Source organism: Typopeltis vanoorti, chromosome 12 (genome assembly GCF_054136105.1).
Source record: "Typopeltis vanoorti isolate ZY-2024b chromosome 12, IOZ_Tvanoo_1.0, whole genome shotgun sequence".
NCBI lineage: Eukaryota > Metazoa > Arthropoda > Arachnida > Uropygi > Thelyphonidae > Typopeltis > Typopeltis vanoorti.
Window position 1 is genome coordinate 114,180,714 of NC_143560.1, and position 22,468 is coordinate 114,203,181.

At 37.6% G+C, this 22,468-nt stretch overlaps 1 protein-coding gene across 1 annotated transcript in view; it reads left to right on the forward strand.

The window, feature by feature from the left end:
- The window catches only part of LOC150101145 (uncharacterized), an 85,344-nt gene extending 65,461 nt beyond the window's left edge, over positions 1-19,883 (forward strand). Inside the window, exon 2 of the mRNA XM_090401367.1 lies at positions 16,698-19,883. Within this exon, the coding sequence (XP_090257493.1) occupies positions 16,736-18,379 (1,644 nt within the window). The 5' untranslated portion in view covers positions 16,698-16,735 and the 3' untranslated portion in view covers positions 18,380-19,883. The remainder of the gene's footprint in view (positions 1-16,697) is intronic.
- The last annotated feature ends 2,585 nt before the right edge of the window (positions 19,884-22,468 follow it).

Consider the following 22,468-nt stretch of genomic DNA (forward strand, 5'->3'; position numbering starts at 1 on the left):
AAATTTTTGATCGCATGTCCTATTAGAAGCATGATTAAACATGTGTCCAATAAGCACATTGGGCAATGAAATCCATAAGCAAACATTCATAAACACTCACGTCACTAGAATTTCAATCGCAACAGATCCCTACTATTCAGCAATATTATTTAGGGATTAGCCCTTAGCAGCCAGTTGCAGAGATAATTCTATCGACTGTGCTGTGCTGTCTTCTCAGAGCCGATACTCAAACGCTATTAGCAGTAACCGGATAATGTGTACTGTAAAAGCGAGAAAGGATGCGTGGATGGTTCCCTCTACAGACTGGATCGAAAAATCGAAGCCTTAAACCATTTTAGCTGAAGTAACAGCGCAACATAAAATTTTCGAGTCACGAGGCAACCCACTATGCTGAAAGAACAAGCTTAGTCTGGCTGTCACGGTGGTGTGTTTATTAGGGGAATTTCTTGATAAATGGTCCATTAGGGATAAATTTCGTCTTGAAGTACCAAGAGTTCTCGACGTGATGGAAACATCTGTGAAGGACGTGAGGAAGAAGACATTGCAGGGGAAAAAAAAAACTTCCCTAAGGAGGAGGATGTAATGATTTCATCAGTCCCAGTTATGAATATGCGCTAATGACCTCCGTACTTATAACGCTCCGCATGCACGCCCAAGAATGGATCAATCACAAGGCATTTTTAAAGAATGCGTTTTTTAGTCTTTGTAGAACGGAATGGAGACCCCCCCCCCAAAAAAAAAAAAGTTGCAGTAGTATGAATATTCTTTCAGGTGTCGCTCATTCTCAGATAGATGGAAGAGAGAAAAGGATAGAGAGTGGGGCTGCGAATAGAAAGGGCTTTTTTTTTTTAATTCCTCCAGCGTGATTATTTGACTCTTTTTTTAAGTTTTATGCATATGAAGAATAGCTTAAAATGCCAATATTTCAATACTAAAGTAACATACCAGTTACGGCTGAGAGCAAGTCAATGGAGGTCTAACTATTCCGTTTTTTTTTTTTTTTTTTTAAATCAAAAACTTAGAACTTACACCTTCGGTCTATTTTGATCTTAAAATAGTGCAGCACTTTAGTAAAGGCTACAAGTTATCCCAACCTTTAGTCTTATGCAAGTCAAAAGCGTAAGGAATCACTTTAGTAAATGCCTTTCGAAAAGTCGAAGTCGAGGAGTCAATGGCGAAACTGCGCGTATGTACACAAGTTGCTTTTTTTTTTTCAAACATCACTTAGCACTACCCATTCTGGTTTTTTCCGAACTTGTTAAATATGCATGGAATTATGATCGCTTATGTGTGACTAATTTTTCCCACCGAAAGGAAATCGTGAATAATCGTTGCATTCATTGCAGCCAATTGATGTGCATTGTCAACTTGTTCGCTTCGTATATAGAGCATACCTAAACCTAACAGCGATTCGGAGATCTGTATTTAAGTGAGGCAAGGATGTACATCGTGGTGTGCCTATAGAACTGGTTCCTATTGACGAACCGCCGTCGATAAGGATGGTGTTCTTCAGATAATCCACCAAGAGGAAATTTACTTTGTAATCAGATGATTTTTCACTTTCGAATGTATGTTAATATATTTAATACACACAGCCATGTCGCTTTTTCTTTCAGAAGTAAAATATTCCCCCCCTCGAAAAGTAGATAACAATTAATGAACGCATGATAATCCTTCAAAAGTACCGAGGAGAGAGATTAAAACTGATTAAAATTTATTTTTTCAAAACGAGGCAAAGCGATTTGTTAAGTTGTAACATCAAATGAAGGTGACACGAAAGAAAAAAGTCGAATTGAACCTCAAATTTTATTGGTCACGCTATTCCATGAAAACTGTTCATAGTGTACAGTAATCCAGACTTGAACCCCAGCAATTCATTTTGGAAGTTTGTCGTTAACTAATATCGACCCTTTGATCTGCAACAGTTCAGCAAGATAAATTGTTTATCCATGTTCGCATGACGATGGAAATTTTTGTTTTTTTCTGGCAAAATGTGAAATAGGTAAACTTATTTAATCCTTCCAGTTAAATTTAACGATTAGAAAAATTCCGTAAACCTGGAGTATGAAAATAGATACTTAAAGACATTACGTATCTATTTTCATAGATACGTAATGTCTTTAAGTATCATAAACGGTTGAAATCAGCTTCTCTGCTGATTTCAAGCGTTTGTTGAAATCAGCAGAGAAGCTGATTTCAACAAACGCTTTATGCCAGCTTGGGAAGAGAATGGGGGGGGGGGGTTAACAGCATCTTTTTGTTCTAACTTCTGAAGTATTTCAGGTAATTTTTATGAAAATATAAATATATAAATAGAACATTTTATTTTTCGTTACATTCATTATATGATGCTTCAGTCTATTATGCATCCCATATTCAAGTACTTGAATATGGGATGCATGACCTCCAAAGTTATCTGTAGTTGAAAAGCCCGTCTAATTGTTCTTCCATAACTGATGGGAATTAAGCAAATCTTTTCTGCGAAACAGAGATCTGTGATCAAGTACGATCACAGATCTCTGTTTCGCAGAAAAGATTTGCTTAATTCCCATCAGTTATAGAAGAACAATTAGACGGGCTTTTCAACTACAGATAACTTTGGAGGTCATGTGATGGCGGAAGGGTTTTCCATTACACAAAAATGTAAAAGTGAATAACGAAATTCATTGTCTCTGAACCTGAGAATACATGCAGTGTGTTTTCGGGTTGGTTTGCTCTAGCAGGAGTTAAACATGCTACTTTCTTTAATTAAAATAAATCTTCGAATTAATAACCATTTCCCCTTCCCATGCTGATCAGTAGAAAGCTGTTGCGGGAACGCAGTGCAATTTCCGGTGTTCCATGAATTCAAATGGCGTTTTATCAGACACTTCAACCGATCATTGACTATTTTTGAATCGCGCGCAGAGAAAGAATATCAAGATTCTGATTAGTATCTGTCAGCATTATTTAAATGCCAGGCAAGTGAGATTCAAGGTGAACATGAAGAATTGTTCAGTCTAATAAATTCCAACTCGAAGACTTTTAACAAGAGTGTTGCGCAGTATTTTTGCGTTTGGAGCTTAAATAAAATTAAAGGCCTGAAACAAACAAGAAAGGATGCTTTGGATAGTTCTACGAATTCTTAGAATACTTAGCAGCGTCTCCTAGATGCAGGCTTGGTCAGCCTACCCGTTCTACAACCTGTGAGGTCGAATTGCACCGTGGGCATGGAGGTTTGCGATCGTCTTTAGGTGGGAGATGAATTTCACAGCTCCTCGATGTACGAGACATCCATCCTACGTAGTGGAGGTCTCAAGTGGCTTGAAAGGTTCCATGTTCAGTCTCATCTCTCTCATAGGCAAACAACCAATTTCATGAGTATGATTCTTATAAACATTCAGACTTTTCTATAACACCGTGTACATAAGTGTAAGTCCCAGCGAACGTTGTTTTTTGCAGTTAAATGAATCATTAACAAAACAAGCTTCGTCTGATAAAGCAGCCACTCTACCTTCACTTTATTCATTTCTATGTGGGCTGCAAAGCAACAACAACAAAACAAACCTATACGTGTTTGGGTTTTTGTACTCGGGTTTCACGTGTTACAAACTTATACTTCACTAAATTGCCTTTTTGCTGTCGTCATCAGGGAGACGATTAGCAGTTTCGATAAGTTTTGAACTGATTGTGAGGCGTTTGTTGCTTTCTCAGCGATGCCACACCAGAACATTTCCTGCATTCTGACATTTTTGCATGGCTATTAGTTAATAAACGTCTCTGGACTGACAGTCTATTCTTCACATAGCTGTCTGCTTTATTAATGAAGTAGCAGAGAACTTTATTAATGGTGGATCCTTGGGGATGGGAGATGCCGTGACTCGGCGGATCTTTATCTCTGATGCCTAAAGGTCCGCATTTCGCTCTCCATCTAAATGTGTCACTGGAGAGGAAAGGGAGGATCGTGTGCGGTACCTGACAATCTCGAGATAACGCGCTAATTATTGGTACGCTAGATGGCGTTGTTTACCCAGAAAATGAACCAAATTTGCTTAATTAGGCAGCGTGCAGGAGTGCATGTTTATCATTGCACTTAAAATAGGCTCCGAAGTGCAACAGAATTTCAGAAAGGTGACTCGCCTTCCCCTGACAATTAAAAAGAAATATTAATGATTTTAAATTAACTCAAACTCCCGTGACCGTCTCAGACATGGGACAACAAGACCTGACTTATTGCCCAAAGAATCTATATGCAAGAAGCGTAGACGATGAGAAGAATGTTGTCACAAGGTTATAGCGGTAGCAGCTGAAGATGACAGAGCCCGTTTCGTCGCAAATAAAGCAGGGAAATGGTATTTCCAAGAATATCGGTTATAAAAACATAATTTCTGTGAAATGGAATACTGTATAACTGTTTGTTTTTACTGGTGAATAGATGGCTGGCGAGACATTGTCTCGTCAGCCATCTATGCCAATCACATCAAACATCGGTTGTAATAGCCAAGCATAAACTGTCTGTAGTAAGTGATCATCAAACGGCTACTGCTCAAAGTAAATTGGGAATGCGTAGAAATGTCTCGGAAAGTCTACTAAAATCATAGCAAATTTGTTTTCTGAAAACAAACTCATGAAGAGGTAAGACCAAAGGAAATTTCAATATTACGCTGACCATTTTATCAGAATACACCAAAGATGTGATACTGATAAAATGAAGTATAAAAGTTGGTGAAATCTGTCGGATGTTCAAATATCTAACTTAAATTCAAGAAGGCCCTCTGGTGGATAAAATCGACCGTAAAATAAGAATTGGAAGTACTTTTACATCCGGGAGAAGGAAAAAATTTTCTAGATATTTAAGGAAGTTAGTTGCATCTTCCGCTAAAATTTTTTTTTTTTTTTTCAATCTCGAATACATTTTGGCAAGTTGATTGCTAAACATTGATAGCGTATACTCCCTATACTTCCTCTGGAAATAGGGAATGTGTAGTTATTTAGATTTAGCTTTTATTTAGCTGCGTGTGCTCAACAGATGGTTTCTTCCTTCGCAAAACAAACCAGAATCGTCCAGGAAAAATCTGGCAACCTTTTCTAATATCATTTGTTGTGTAAAATAGGTGACGTTCGGGTTAAATGGTATTTCAATGCAGGTATTTTGCCAGGCAGGAGGCGCATGAAAAAAATGGAGGCACTGAACATGCAAGTGGGTGTGTACATAATTGCAAATGATGATTTGTTGGACCTGGATGCGAGGTATTTGCTCTTACGGATGGAGAGCGTAACAGTATATGGCTCCCCCCCCCTCCCCCTGCTCCCAACAATACTTCAGTGACGCTTTTCCCACATGGCGGTTTTCCGGCAGCATTCACACGAAGTTAATCAGCTAAACGAGTCGCGCCTATTTCAATGCCAATGACCCAGAGTAGCGACTTTTTTTTTTTTTTAAATGTTTGATAACTGCGTGCACTCTTTTCATATGGAAATGTTGGATAAAATGAACAATTCAGATTGAACTAAATCAAGTCATGTCAAATGCATATTTGTATTTGGCATGGCTTGCAAAATTTCACGTGCGGCTCATTTGGGCTATAACCGTATGTTTTCAGACAAGTGTGCCTTTTTGGAGGGAGGGGGGAGGACGACTCAAGTAGCGGGTTTCACTCTTTCTTATCGAATGCCGCGTGATGAAACACCCATATCACGAATGGATCAATTTACAGGTGTTTCGATAACATGGGTCAAACATCAAAATCTAATGCGTACGTAATCGAGATGATTTTCGTGATATTTTTGTATGGATTTCCACGAAGTACTAAGCACATTTCCTGGGGATCAGAAACATTAAGAGCAGCAGTTTTATAGATGCAACAGTGACTAAGACTCTGCAGATAATCCAGGTGATCATGTTGCGAATTTAGGCTAACGTAATGAAAACATCTTCGTGTGCTTGACATTCGTTGAAAACGTCAAAGGTATAACTGGAGCTAGGGCTTGTCCTAATTACTGAATACTAACAATAAAAAAAAAAGTGCTAGATATAAAGGAAATCAGCGCTTTTTTATTTTAAAAATTAGTCAATCTAGATGTTCTTTGCGTGCCACAGGCTTCGATGTCCCCCCCCCCTCTCGTTGACCCCTGACCTCAGTTCCTCATATGCCAGAGGGCGTGTACGAGATTACAAATAATCGTTGCGAGACCTTGATATGAGTTGTTTGCCCTGGCAGATAATGATGGAAACGGTAACAATATGACCCCACCCTGCCAGCAACGCCCTGCGGTGACCTTACAGCACAGACGTACCTTTTGTTACATACGTCCTGCAATTTTAAAATGCCGTCAGTTAGGCGTTGTCTCCGAAAATGGATGCATTTTGTATCCTCTGTTATATGAGAAGTCAGTGTCGGTGAACACGAGTGCTATTAAGGTGGAATTAAGAGAATAAGACGAGGAACATTTTAACTGGGTCTTAAACCAGGGAATTCCATGCCCATCGAGTGTGTGTCGTTCATTCATCGAAAAAGAACCTGAGCATTCAAATGAATCGCGCAGGGATTAGCACGAGTGGTTGCTTGGTTAATTTTCATTTCGTTTTCAACTATTACCGAGCCAGGTAAAGTCTGAAAAATATTCCCGTACAATCCGCAAAACTTGTTCGGCTATTGAACAGATTTAATATGATAGTCCCGCCACCTATGCGAACGGATATGGTTGACTTGTTATAGCAAACTCTTAGGGACAATATGGATATACTTAGTTATCACTGGGCAAAGAATTTAACCTAATTAAGACTACGGCCAGGACTTGCCAATATACCGAAATGTTCACTATAGCGAACATCACGCGAAACAGAGGGCTGTGATACCATCAGTGGGCCAAGCTTAATTAAGCTTACAATTTTGGTCTGGTGACCGTGTGATTTGACAAATCATGCTTCCAACCATCACGCTGATGGTGTTACACGGCGTTGAAGATTGAGTGATTAGCGTTTAGCAAACTTGAATTTGTTGTGCTTACTTCATACGTATTTTCCAACATTTAAGACATTATCTGAAATCTAAGGCAAAGGAACAAACGAATGAGTTCGTGTGATCGGTCTCTGACAAAGTCCAGAGAGAGCAGTGTTCGGCAGGAAACGCCGGTTAAAAAAGCGATGTCAGTCTGAACTTGTTTCGATCCCACCTAGTTCGACAGGTGGGCAGACGTGTCGGTGTGCTGGGGAGGGCGAATGGTAGAAGGTTTGTGTCAGTAGGAAAAGTAAGAGCTGTTCTTCTCCATTACCAGCACGGGGAGCATGAAGGGGAAAAAGAAAAGTGGGTTAAAGGCCACCAGAAAAAAATTCAAAATCTGTTTTTAGTGGTTAATCAGGCTTGAAAAATGACTGCAGCGGAATCCAGGAGTGAGACATAGCGGAGAGCTTCTAAAGAGCATTTTGATCTAAATAAATAGTTTCCTATTTCAAGGATCTCTCCAATGTCTTCAAAAATAGGAAACCCGAATATTCTCCTAGTGGGACTCTGTGATTGAGGATTCCAGAATTGCCTATTTAGCATACCTTAAGGATATTGTATGTGAATCTCATCCAAGGAAAAAAATGTTAAATATGAAACTCATTCATTTGACGAGACTAGTGGAATGTGAACAAGCATTGGGGTGAGATGGGTGGAGGAGGAAGAGCCACTGTGGAGCAGTCGTACAACAAGATAATGGTCATTTCGACTGTCACAGAACCTCGCAACTTTGAAAGTGGGTACCTCATTTCATGTGTTAAATGAGATTAAAGAGAAAGGCTTTATCTTTGTCTTGTACAGAATAATAAGCTGAACAATCGTCTTGCTGACATCAACACATCACACAGCGCACGGACATTCTTCTTCCCGAATGGGTTATTTCTACGCTAACTATATTTTTATCAAGAATGAAAACAATCTAACAGTAGCAACAACTAAAAACATACTTCGCCTGCTTTCATGTGGATCAGAGTTGACTGACTGACACACTCGCACACAATCAATCAATCCTTCCACCTGAAAGCCATGAAAACAGGTCTTGTTTCATCTTTACCTGGTTTGCAAACCTGCAGTCAGCCTCCTACAGAGGTGGTTGAAAGCAACGCCCCAGTTATTGAACTGGTTTAGGAATACATGTGGACCGCTGCCTGTAATAACAAGTTCTTTCTTTCCACTTTTAACTCCCCCTTCCTTTCCTACTGGTAATTCTGCATACTTGACCCAGTTGGCGAAGACAAATTATTATAACAATGAAGGACTAACGTTCTCTGCTATGGAAGTTTGTGTTTGGCGCGTGTTGCTTGTCATATCGACATGAGGCTATAGCGTGGAGCGTGTCGTATTGTTATCGCGTGTCACGCTTTACATTCCTCGTGCTGAATTATATATGACTACACTTATTGGCTAATATTTGATTTAGCTGAATATCAGAAGCAAATTTTCTTGGGAAGGGGGAAATTGACTGGATGTAAATATATGATTAATTTGTAATTCCCATATTGAAGGGATAAAACACACAGAGAATAAAATTGCGTACATATGAAAGAAATAACTTTTGTAACTTGTTTTTATCTTGTTAACGCAGTTGTCGTAATAAAGCTCTGGAGTGACACACTGGCCTATGTTTCAGAAACCTGCAAGTATCTTTTTGTTTTACGTTGATATTCAAGTGGATTATATTTTCCCTTTTTACAATGTCATTGAAAGTTGACATCGTAAAAAACTCAAGTCCCCCTTTGAATAAATCTTTTAAAAAAGCTGCATAATTAAAATCAGCATCTTATATCTGGGATATTTCTTTTGTACAGAACTAAAAAATTTTGAGTATGAACTAACAGACAATAAAAATCGTAACTGGTTTCTTTGCGAGGTGCCACATCTTTTCATGGAATTGTGATTTTCTTTTAAAACTGTTCTAACCACAACTTGATTTTCCCTCCACTAATTCGACTTTAAGTTTCAAAAGATTTGACATGAAAGGTAACGTTTTTAATCTTGCATGCGCGAGTGCGCACATCCTAGATTGCTTGTTTAACTGAATGGAAACCACGAGTCATGGATGGACGCCTTTGTATGGCAACACTGAGCGGCCACATACATCCAATCCGTAGATTCCAATGCATCAGAGACGGTTTAGTCCAGGCTATATGAAATGCTGAAGCCCATACTAATGGTCATTAACACATATACCAACAATGTCGGTCAGTTTCTTAAACTGTCCGCGAAATTGTTTAGGGGTTTCCAGAGCCCAGACATTTACAACTTGTAGTTTCCGAATATACCCATAAGGGAAAGGGGGGAAATTAATAATCTTTAATAAACTGATTTATTTCTAGAACAGTTGTTACTTTGTTTGTAGTATGTATCGTGTGTTTTCTTGATTAAAGTATTTTGCAGGCAATGGAGTGGGTTCATTGTCATAATTTCTTTTTCATATTGATTGGCGCTGGTTCATATTCGACGCTACACGTTCCGGTAAAAGTACGCAAACTGGGTTACGTGTACACCTTCCTCATGTGTTCGCCTATGGCTGAAGATGGTCCGGTGTTGAAATAGCACAGAGTAACAAGAATCTTACAGCTGAACAGACGCGCCGCAATCGATCAAAAAGCAGCGCCACAACTGGATTTTCAAATGAGCATATCGGCACGTCGGACCTTGTTGGCGAACAGATAGAGCAGATGACATCAGAGTTATGTCAACTAAAAAGTTTTACTTTGTAAAAACATTGTCGTCATACTCTGGTCGTGACGAGAGTACGGCGACAACTGCATGAATTAATGAACCCAGTGTGACAGGTGGAAACACCTGTCGGCCGTAATCAGTAGGCTATGGAATGTTGAGCATTTTCTTGGGAGATGTTCAGTCCTCCTGATTAAATAGTTTTCTTTCTCCGTGCCTCACTTGTATGCCTAATATATCCACATATTAATTCCAAATGTATAATCCAACCTTGTGTACTGCTGTAACCTGTGCTATGGCGCAGTATTATCTTTGCTGTTCTTCCGCCAATAAACCAATCCAAAAGTATAACGCGAATGTCCGAAGGTGTAGAGCGTTAACTTCTGTGACTTGCTCACTAGCTGAGCCTCAAGCCAGCATTACTGGATTACATTCAGCAGTGGAGCCTGAGGCGAATGCTTCATGCAACAGTCTACATAGACCAGAATCCCTGCGGACAGCTGTCAGCACATGGCAACATCTATTAGCCAAAAGGCGTATTTTTAGGCCTAAAAATACGCACTCGGTTCTTTGAAAGAACTGCTTTTGAATTTTTATTAGGATAAGAAACTAAAGTTTTTCGCGTCCTTAACTGAAGATATGAGTTTAGCTGATCTCCTACAGGGTTTTCCTCCAGAAAATTCGGCTTTAACCCTCGCAAAACGCCCAACAAGTCGGAGAAAGTATACAATTAACATTTGCTTAGAAATACTTCCAATTAATTCGTATTTCAAATCAAGCCGGAACAATAATTATCCGCAGAAGGTATTTCTGCAGATAATTATTGAATCTTTCTTGAATGCTGGTTTCCATAATCATCGGGAATAAAAAGTTAGCGAATGGGACGAGGGCATTCAGTGTGCCAATCTTCGTTTCTTCTCCAATAAACAAACGTTTATTATATAAGCCTGAAGACCGAATAATAATTTGAAGAGACGAACAAGTATTTTGTCCCCCTTGATGGGATCGAATTCAAAGTTAAAATGAAATATTTTGCATTCCTTAATTCGGAATTTCTGAAGAGAAATAGATATGGAACTTGTGGTCTGAATTAGGCTGTGTGGGTATTTTGAGAGTATTTTGACTCTCGAAATACCCGTACTTGAAATGAGCCTACTGTGAATACACAGATCTTATCTAGCATTGCAGAGAACAGCAATCCAAAACCACTTTGAAGACGCTATATTCAAATCATATGAACAGTACGATCCCATGGGTATTAGTGAGCTGTACTGAGAACACTTAAAGGGAGACCATTCATCAGCATATTGATTTCAATTAAATGAAGAAACCTGTTTGTAAGTGTCCACGCTTTCTTGAACAAATATTTATCGTTATTTTTTTTCTCCTTCCCAGTATACCACTTGGTACTTCATATAAAAATTAATAAAAAGGCACAGGATGGCCAAATGTAGACAAACGCCTAAATCTTTTGTCGAGTATTTGTTTCTTTTTAATGCGGATTCGTATTAATTAATTAACTGAGAATATGAAGTCTCAAAGTTAAGTTTTAAATCTTTAAATTTCCTACTTTGATATATATACTACTTTGCTTGATATGAATCAATTCAGTTCTGAACATTCGAACCACTTCTACTTACATTCAAGCAACAGCAGCTCCAGACGCGTCATATATTTCCTATATGATAACGTAACCATGACAACGCATCGCAGACAGTGTAATGTTGAATAACTTCCTAAAAAGGAAACTTGCATTCAACCACAAAAGATTCGCAACTCCGATAATATTTTCCCCTCTAGAGCGAACTTGCAAAGCCCGTTTTAAGAAAGTGGTTTTATTTTCATTATCAAATGTAACTCTGCTATTTAAGTGTTACAACTACATCTAAGTTAAAAGGAGGATGAAACAACTCCCGGATTTCTCATCCTGATAAATTTTGGTTTGTAATGTGTGCAGAGTTTCATCTTTCAATGTTTCTTACTGATTTCATCCGTTCAACCCACAATTAATTGTAGCAGGCTTGGCAACGAACTGGTGTGTACTCTACTGGGTACACTGGTGTGTACTCACTGGAGTACACTCCGGCAGAGGCGTTGCTATAGCTTTTGCCGCCCCTTCTCAATACACACCAAAAATACTACAAAAAATCGAAACGACGTATAGGTAAGGTTCAAAGTAGCGCTCTTAGTAGCGTTCGAAGCCCCCCCCCCCCCCCCTAGCTACGCCACTGCACGCCGAGTGATCTGAGATTTAGAATTCTTATTTTGACCATTTATTATGCAGCATTAAAAGCAGTTCGGAGAGACCTAATTTTTGATGTTAATACGTGTGTAAATTAACAGTTACACCTTGTTCGGGATACTGATCGGTTGATGTTGTCAACAAAGGCAACACAGCCTATATGAAACGCTTCGTGCTGAATCATCCTTGTACTCGTATACATGTCTAAATTATTCTTGTTATGAAAAATTTCACTTCTGAAATATTGCTTGCATCTCTTTCAAGTGACTTCATCTGATCCATGATGTTCATCGGTGGATTTTATATACTAAAAACAGTGTTATTCTATCCTGCTCAGATGATACAGGAGATTTTTTTTTTTCAATCTTCCTTTCATAACAGAATCTACAGTAATCAATATTTTTGAAATTCTGAACATAATATTTCAAAAAAATTATAATTGCTCTAGTGGCAATGTTCGTTTGAATTTAGAAGCAACTTAGGCTATGACCGTTGTGACATCGTGACTACGTGTGTTCTTCCGGCTTGTTTGCATGCTTTGAAGGAGAAAAACTTTTCCACCACTTCTATAAGACTGGTTAAGTCACCTTCGGATCAAAAAAGTACTTGTAAAAAGTTCTTTGCGTTTTATATGGGATTCGAACCGAGGTTTTGCCATCCAAAGGGAATCGCTACGGAAGCTGGGAAATGTTTGCCGTCAGTATTATAAGATGCCAGGATCAGGCAAAATTCAAGTTGATATGACAATGTACCGCCCTGGAAGTAGTGAAAACATAATCAAAACGCAGTTGGAATGATATTAAACAAAGATGACCTACACCCCCCCCCCTACTAAGATAGGATGATGTTATTAAAACAAAGGTCAACCACTAGATATTAATCTTACACAGGTCTATGTCCCCCTACTGCAGACAAGAATGATACAGAGATCGAAGAATTTTATGATCAATTAAAAGAACTAATGAAAAACACAAACATGATATTAACATCGTCATGGTTGATTTCAATGCTAAAGTTGGGAAAGGCAGAAGTGTAGATATAGTTGGCGAACATGGACTGGGAACGCGAAATGAGAGAGGAGATAGTCTATTCAATTCTGCCAAGAAGAGGAACTAATAATCACAAACACATGATTTTAGCTACCACCTCAAAGGCTATCTACTTGCATTCGGATAATAATGCAAATATAGTCAGAAACCAAATTGATTACTTGCTAATTAATCAACGATAGTTCCATAAGAGTAAAAAACCTATTCTAGTGTGCATCTTACTTCTGATCATAATCTACTGGTGACAGAATTAAAACTTAGACTGAAAGCTATACTTAAGGAACATCAACAATAAAGGTTTGATCTAGGAAAGTTAAAAAAAAAAAAAAAAAAAACCGCAGATAAGGAAAAAAACTGAGTCAAGATCTGAATCAAGAGATAGAACTTATCAAGAATGATGACTTCATGAGGGTTGATGAATCAAGATAACTGACGAAATTCTTTCACTCATGGATCAACGCAGATCATATAAAAATCACAGTCCAACGAAATATAAAGGGGATAAATATAAATAAGTAAAGACAAGATCAGAGAAACATTGGATGAATGAAATATGCAAATAGAATTTCTACAGGAAAAGTATGCCAGCTTTATTAATTTACACAAAAAGCTGAAAGAGACTTACTTCAGGCATACAAGTATTTAAGAAAAAAAAAACAACTATGTATTCGAAACAAGAAGGGGGAAATAATATCCGAAAAGGATAAAATACAATAATGGGTAAAATATGTAGAATTCTTGACTAATAACTGACAAAACCCAGAAAATACTTATGAACAGATGGAAGGTCCATGCATTTTAAGATCAGAGGTAGAATATGCGCTGAACTCAGCTAAAAATGGTAAAGCCTTAGGCCCTGATAGAATACCAGCAGAAATAGTAAAGCTATTTAATAAGATCTACGATACAGACAATGCTTCAAGACTAGTTACAGTCGATCTTCATCATACTACCTAAAAAGCAAATGCAAAAACTTGTAATGAATATACAATGATCAGTCTAATGAGTCATGTTCTCAAAATGTTTCTGAAGATAATAAAAAATATGCAGAAAATGTGAAACGCCATCAGTTAGTATAACTGATGGCATCTTCACATTTTCTGCTTATTTTTTATTCGGCTTTAGAGACGGTTTGGGAACGAGAGAGGCTCTTTTCTGTTCTCAAATCTTATTCCAAAAAATGTATTGACCAAAACAAGGAAGTATTCATTTGCTTCATCGACTTCGAGAAAGCATTTGATAAAGTCCAACATACTAAAATGATTGAATTATTAAAAAGAATCGGATTAGATGGTAAAGACAACAGGATCATTGAAAAACGTATATTAAAATCAAAAGGCATCTGTTCAAGTCAGACATTATTGCAGACTCCATTAACGTTACACGAGTAAGGCAAGGATGTGTGACATCGCCTCTCCTTTTTAACATATACTCAGAAGCCATATTTCAAAAAATCTTAAAAGGAACAGAGGAAGGAATTAATATAAATGGTGAAATCATCAGTAACATCCGATAAGTGACGATACAGCTCTCCTGGCTGACAATATTCAGTATCTTCAAAATCTTCTGAAACTAGTGAACGAAGAGTGAAAAAATGGGATTAAGAATAAATATCACCAAATCCAAATTCATGGTCATAAGCAAGAAAACAATTCTTAATTCATCAGTCTCTTTAAAAGAAAACAAATAGTGACAAAATTTAAATATCTCGGATGCTGTTTAAATGAAGAATGCAGTCTAGAAATGGAAATAAAATAACTGAAAGGCAAGAAAAATTTTTCTCCTGATGAAATCAACACTGTGTAACTGCAATTTAAATTTAGAGATTAGAGTACGAATGATTAGATGCTGTGTATGGTCTGTACTGATGTGTGGTGCAAAAACTTGACCTTGAATACAACATTGATAAAATAAAAGCTTGAAACCTTTGAGATGTGGTTATACAGACGAATGTTAAAAACCCCATGGACACTGATGGCTGGCAGACATCAGCGGACTGACATGAGCTCTGAGGGACTATTCATAGTTGCTGAAGATCGCTTAAAATTTGACAAGATGGTCGCCGACCTCCAATAGGAGATGGCACTCAAAGAAGATTATAAGAAACTGATCGCATAATAAAACAGAAAAGCGACTCCCGCTCGACCAAGGTTAAACGATTGCACAGTATGTGCTGAATTTTTTTTTTTTTTTTTTTTTTTTTCACTTCATCCTGAAATGCCCTAGAAACCAGAAAAAATTTTCAAAGTGCTTCAGATCTTCAATAATGTTCTCTTAATTATTTGAATTGGAGATTAAGTCAATCAGCTGAACATCTTGAAACACTTTTTTAAAATAAAAAAAAATAAATTTAATTAAATACTAAGCTGTGAGTAAACTTAGATCCAAATTGTTCTATAGAAAGGGAGTCTTTCCCTTGCATCCTCTTAAGACAAGGCAAAGGAGAGATGCATTCCTTAAAAGGGGTTGATATGTAGTTAGGTAATAATTAGTACCGCAATCATAAAATGATCAATTCATTACATACAGTAAAATGTTTTTTTTATTATTTATACTATACAAAATGAATTAAATAGTTGAATAAAGATGTAAAGAACTGCTTGTCCTCCTTACAAAAAGAAACTCCTAAACTAAGATTTATTCCTGAATTCTAATTACGGCCTGGTTGGCGAAGTGGGGTATCATATCCACTGTCCCACTAAAAGGCAGGTTTCGCATACCACCTTAGGCATGAATGTTTTGTGAAAGTGGTAGATGACGTTCATCGTCCAGTGTTGAGATGGTCTCCCCGCTTATTTGGAAGCCTGAAGTGGCTTGAAAAAAAGTTCCATGTTGGCTCTCTGGGTAGGGTTTTCAGATTATTCAACTCTTAATCCACCCAAGGTGCAACAGGTAAACAGCTAAAAAAAAACTTTCTGAAGGGAAACAGGTCAAATATTTTACGATTGCAATGCAATAATTTTAATGTGGACTTAACTACAGAAGCCAAAACATCAATATTATTAGAAATGCTGAATTGCCTATCGATTTATATTATTTAATATCTAAATAATAGAAGGAAATTATTTACATATAACAGAAAGCATACTCAGTGAGGGAGCTATCCCGTTCTCCAGCCAATGGCAAAATTATATCTAATATAAAATTCTAATAATATTAAAAATATAATTTAAAAAGATCATTAGCTAGCTAGATAGTTTTGCGCTATTCACCATCTGACGACGCTTTCCCTCAAAATGGCTACTCCACCATTATGATGCTGGACCTGTATACACTTCACTATTCCCCCCCCCTTTCTTTTCCCCTTCAAGTTTTAGTATTCCAGTTTTAAATTTTCATATTTTTAATTCGAAATCTATAGTCAATTCCATTCATCATATTCTTTGTTTACCGAATGCACTAACGCTGAATCTCAACGCGTTTCTCGTATTGCACGTTTCGACTCACCAAGTTTAGCTCTAAATATCTTGTCATCCCAAATTCTAAAATTACCCAACCAGGTGTCCTTCAATATAATTAGAAATCTATATTAAATGTAATTTTGCCTTTAGATCCTTTAGATGGAGAGCAGAGTAGCTCCAATAAGCTCTGCTATTTCCATTATTTATTCAGGGATTGCATGAATAAAATTTCTGTATTTAGATATATTTCCTTGCTGTTAAGTTCCATAACTGGATATGTTTTTTTAATGCTAATTCTCCTTATAAATTCTCATAATTTAACTACTATTCTCTCTTTCAGAATCACTGGGAAAACTGGCATCTGTAGCATCATCGGAAATGACGTGGTTGTCACGACTCCTACCAGCCCGAGCGCTGAAGAAGGTGCTGTATGGTATTTGTATATGGACTTGTGTCTGCTATCTGGTCTTCCGCTTCACCACTAATAAAGGCAATGTGTACTTATCGGCACATGTAAACCGAGGGTTACTCCAAAATCTTCCTGGGGAAGTGGTTACTCTTTCTCCTCAAGATGGGGGAAGTCGAACTCCTGGCATCCCACAGAGGTTTCTGGACCTGCTACCTCAGGTTGATACGTCTCCTTCTCTCAGTGAAAAAGAGCTTCTCTCCCTCCTGTCTAATCATTCCAATCTCCCTCTGGCATATTGGACAAGTCACAGAAATAAGCCAGCCAACAAATCATGTGTCAAATTTCCCAGTCTTTATGAGCTTGATTTCAATAATATCTACTGGCAAAGGCTTCAAACATCAAATGGGACCTTCTATTTATATGGAGCTTATTATGACAATAGATGGCGTGCTGGTAGCACTCCTGTGGTTCGGATTCTTGGAATGGTCGACAAGATAAAACCTATTTCAACCACTTGTCAGTTCTGGTTTGATAAACGAGTTCCAGTGTTCTCTCCAGCCACCTATACTTATGCTTGGTACAGCAAATGGGGAAATTACAAGGATGGAATCCTGCAGCCTTTTGTAATCTCTTGTAGAGTCCCTGCGAAAGAATCGGGGGATGAGGTGCCAGCTTCCGTTTCGCTTGTGGAACATCGGTGTAACAAGCCAACGACTAATCTTCGAGTAATGAACAATCGACCAAAGACGAAGGAAGATTTTGCTGTTTGTGTTAAAGGACTTGATTTCTTGCACGAAGATTTGAGTGTGCGATTGGTGGAATGGATTGAATTGTTAAATATATTAGGAGCTAAAAAAGTGTTTCTCTATGAACTTGAGATACATCCTAACATTTCTAAGGTTCTTGCACACTATCAAAAAGAAGGACTCGTAGAATTGACTCCAATAACGTTGGCAGGAAACCAACCCAATTTACCAGGATTTCGTCATCTGTATTTGAAATCTAAACTAACCCATAAACGGCAGAATGAGCTGATTCCTTACAACGACTGCCTCTACAGGAACCTGTATGCATATAAATACGTAGTCTTGCTGGACATAGACGAAGTCATTATGCCGCTGCAACACGTTACTTGGGGAGAGCTTATGGATGAGGTCGTGAAAGCAGCTCTGAAAGAGAAAAATTACACTAGGGCCAGTTACAATATACGAAACGTTTACTTTCTAGATGATCTACAAGACGGAGAGGAACTACACCACGAGGCTCATGAGCAAGGTATACCTAGATATCTTCACATGCTACAACATGTCTATCGAAGTAAGAACTACACCAAGCCAGGAGCTTACGTAAAGTGTTTTCATAATACCGAGAGGGTTGTGTCCCTTCATAACCATTTTCCGCTAAATTGTCTAGGCACGTGCACCACCTTCTCCGTGAACACAACTCTAGCTCAACTGCAGCATTACCGCAAAGATTGTGTGGGCTCTTTAAAGAAAAGCTGCAAGACAGACTTCAGGATGTACACAGTAAGGGACACTACTATTTGGCGGTACAAAGATGAATTAACTCGTCGCACTGCTAATGTGTTATCTAAGTTGGGCTTCTTCTCATAGCACAACACAGTAAATCTGCCCTCCCCTCCTCCAGCTCAGGGTCGTTGCTCTGTACCCTCGGTCCTTGCAGAAGTGTGGAGCACTTCCATGTCTTTCATCACGTGAACATCCCCATTTGTCGTGTGTCATCCTTTATTTACAATTCCAGAAATGTGAAATATCCTCATTCAGTTGTTGCGGTCTACGTGTGTATGTATTATGATTTATTTATTATTAGCTTTCTGAAGACTTGGATCGCTGAAAATCTGTGGACCAATAAACGCGTAATCATTTCTATATCAACAACCTCGAGCAAGTATATTGAAGCAACTTCTGAACGAAGTCTCTACTTGAAGATAAGAACAAGTTGGCATACCAGAGACAATTACTGCACATGTTTTGTAAGGTCCTTGCCGAGAAAATGTTATTTATTATATCGTGGATGTGGTGACGAAACAATTCCACAGCAGAATCTCTTGAAAGAGGCTGGCCTAAGCTGTAGGAAATGTTTTGTTGTATTAGATGTATAAATTAGAAGTTGCAATGAATATTGTGATATCAACAACCCTTTCTGAAATAATGCTATGTGATATCCGCATTTCCTGTTAATAATCAACAACCATTTAGTGTTCTGCTATAAGGTGTTTCCTTTAGGCGTAGCTTGCTTACCTACAAGCACCACGAGAAGGAGAAAAATGCAAACCAAATTTCGCAGTTTTGTACAGTATTTTGATATCTAAAAAGGTTGCGCTGTGCGACTCATTTAAAAACGAATTTAATGTTGACAAATTAAGACATTTCGTGTTGCGCTGTGTTTAACTGGCTGCCATTACTGTATTATGATCTGTAGTTAACCAGTGCATGAACTCGACTGCCTTGCTGTGAAATGGCAACAACACTTAAATAGAAACACTGAAGCGAGTTGGTCAATGTAACATTCCGGAATGACATATCAATTGTGATTTTCCATGGTTACTAAAGTTTTTTAAAGTACAGTACTATATCGCCAGAATTTTGTTTTTGTCAAATGAGTTAAACTAGGTTATGTATTATCTTATATAAAAAAAAAGAAAAAGAAAAGTTCCTTGGCCTGGCTTCAGCTTTGCCGATGCCATTCGTTCTTTGAACATCTGGTAAAACTAAACATTTTTCAGTGTTGTGTACATAATTTTTTTTTTTTTCATTCTTGTTAATGTTATTTTTTCCATGTATGTTAATATTTCGAAATTTTTACATAAATTTCAGAGAAGAGAAAGCGTGTGGACGAGTCTTTCACTCAAGTCACTGCTACATTACCAGTCACACTAATTCAATGAACCAGCAATAACGCACTGAACTAAAAAAAAAAAAAAAATTGGAGATCGAAGTAAAGACGAAGCATCTCTACTTAAAGACAAAAGCAGGTTGCATACCAGAGAACAATTGCTGCGCATGTTTTGTAAGGTCCTTGCCGAAAAATTATTTGCAGCAAAAAAAATTTCCTTAATGTAGGGTTCCTTCACAACAATAAAATATTGATATCATTTTTTTTTAATTAACTCGAATCCTTATTACTTTTAAATGTCATATAACTACGAGGTGGAAAAGCAGAACAGAAGCATTTCATACAGCAAATCACCTGTACAATTCTCCATAAGTTTTTTTTTTTTTTTTTTTTTTTCCCTTCTTGTTCAGAAGTAATCAGGTTTACAAACATACTTCAATTTCGATCTCGTTCTTCTGTCCGAAAGTAACTTATGAAATTCAGAAATACTGGAGATAATACCTAAGGGAAAGCTGACATCCAGTTCATCTGTGTAAAGGTATCAATTTCAGCTAATAGATGCGCCGGTAGCTCTGCCATTACTAATGTTGATCCAAGACATAATGTAGCACAATTTGTAAGCTGTGTTAACGGTCATTTCCTCCAATCATTCAGGTTCAGACATTTTTAATAGCATTTTTTAAAATTTTTTCTTGATAGAGAAGTTGAATATTCAATTGAATTAGGCCATCTAACAGCACCTTGACAAATAACTGAAAATCGTGGATCCAACACGAATTGGGGGGGGGGGGGGGTACGTAAGTATTCCTAAGCTATCAGCATAAGAAAGAACTTGACTTTCTTGTTGCAGCACTCGCTATTATAACTACATATTTTACATCTCAAGTCAATACAGTAAACGAAGTCAACATATCGACGGAAAGGGCGCGATTATGTGAGGTCGCTAACAAAACTCGAGCATTCCGATTTGTAAATCCGAAAAGCAACTCACTAAAAATACATTAAACAGATTGGTCGCGATAAAAAAAAAAATAATAATTATATATCTGGAAAATTAAAAACCGCTTTCCAACCAACAGGCTGTGGATTCGAATTACACTATGGATTGTTACTTTGAATGTCGTTAGGTGGTAATGCGATTTTCGTTGTCCAGTGTCAAACCACGATCCTGCTTACTGGAAGCCTGAAATGGCATGAAAAGTTCCATAGTGAGTACTGAATTATCTAACTTGCAAGTCTACTGTACTATACAGAACTTGACGGTTTTCTTCCCTTTCAAACTTATCTAAAACGGTTATGAGCATTGACGAACATGAAATAAAAGCATTATTTTAACCTTCTTTAAGACTAGAGTTTACTACGCTTACGTGTTTTCTGTAACGCGGGGGGGGGAGGTTATCCAAGTGAAACCACAAATGAATAACAGGAGAAAACGTGCGAGAACAGCCATCTGCGCTTGATCCCACAGAGAAGTTTCGCCACGTATATTGGAATAACAAAGTGGGAAATGGAATGAGTAGCGCATTCACAAGCAATATCTTGCATGCTTCAGAACCGATAAATCATAAACGAACAGCAGTATCAGGCATTAAAAAATGTCGTAAATATCCTGTCAAAAAATAACAAAGCGTAGCATTAATCTGAAAGATTCCGCCAAAGAACACGGAAGCATTTGATATCCTGGAAATCAGTTCAGCAAAATAGGAAGACAGATAACATAATAGTGGCCATTTAGGCTTAGTTCTAATTTGTTAAAACTTCCAAAGCAATGGTTGTGGAAGTAAGCGTCAGGACTCTGATCCTCGAATCATAATGCACTAATCAAGTGCATTATGATTGCACTTGACTAGTGCATTAATTGGGGGATGTTGCAACGAACAGCATGTAACTTGAATATAACGTCCACATTCCAAGGAAGGAAAAGGGAATGTTAATAATTATATCGTAGTTAGTGAACCATCTTCTCGAAGTTGAATCATTACACGTTCAACAGAATTCAAAAAACTGAGGATTGATACCAACACTACTGCGAACTGTGGAGGTCCGAAGTGAAGATTTCAAAGTTTAAACATGTTCCTTTACGGTAGCAGTTCTATCTACGGAATCATAAACTACTCACCAGAGCGATTTTAAAAAGTCCAATGCATCCAAACCAACGCATCGTACTTACGATTTGTTCAATTTTAAGAAGTAACATAATTATTGCTGTGATCGTTCAGTATGCAGGAAGGCAGTTCAATACGACAGTACATTTCAAAAATATGGAACACGACCTTAATCCCATTATAAAGAAGACTTTATTACTTTAATTTACATGCAAAAACTTCTCATTTGCTGTATTCCTACATACCAAAGCTTGAAATTATATACTTTTATAATCAATCCTTGTAATCGGTGTTGGAGTGTAATCTAAATTACAATTTCTGCTTTTAAAAGTTATAACACTCCATATATTAAAAAACAAAAATCTACGCATCTTTCTTAGCTAGAAAAAAATAGTTTAAGATATGCATAATCCTAAAAATCCTTTCCATTTGGATACTAGTGAACCAATCACTGTGCCTAATTTATGTCTCAGCAGAGTACACTTTGGAAGGGAAAAAATAACACCGCGCTTCTCAATCGAAGAGTTCAAAGGAGAGATTAAAGTCGGATTATGACTGCCAGAAAAATTTTTGCACGGAACAGAGTGGAATAAAACATTACGTGAAATGTTCCAGTCAATGGGTATTATCACTAGATTTGTCATCCATGACGTGAGACAGGTGCATTTTTATTCTTTTTATATAAAGTAACGAATTCCAAGCATAACTCAAATTCTTCAGTAAAAGTAAGTTGCACTATCA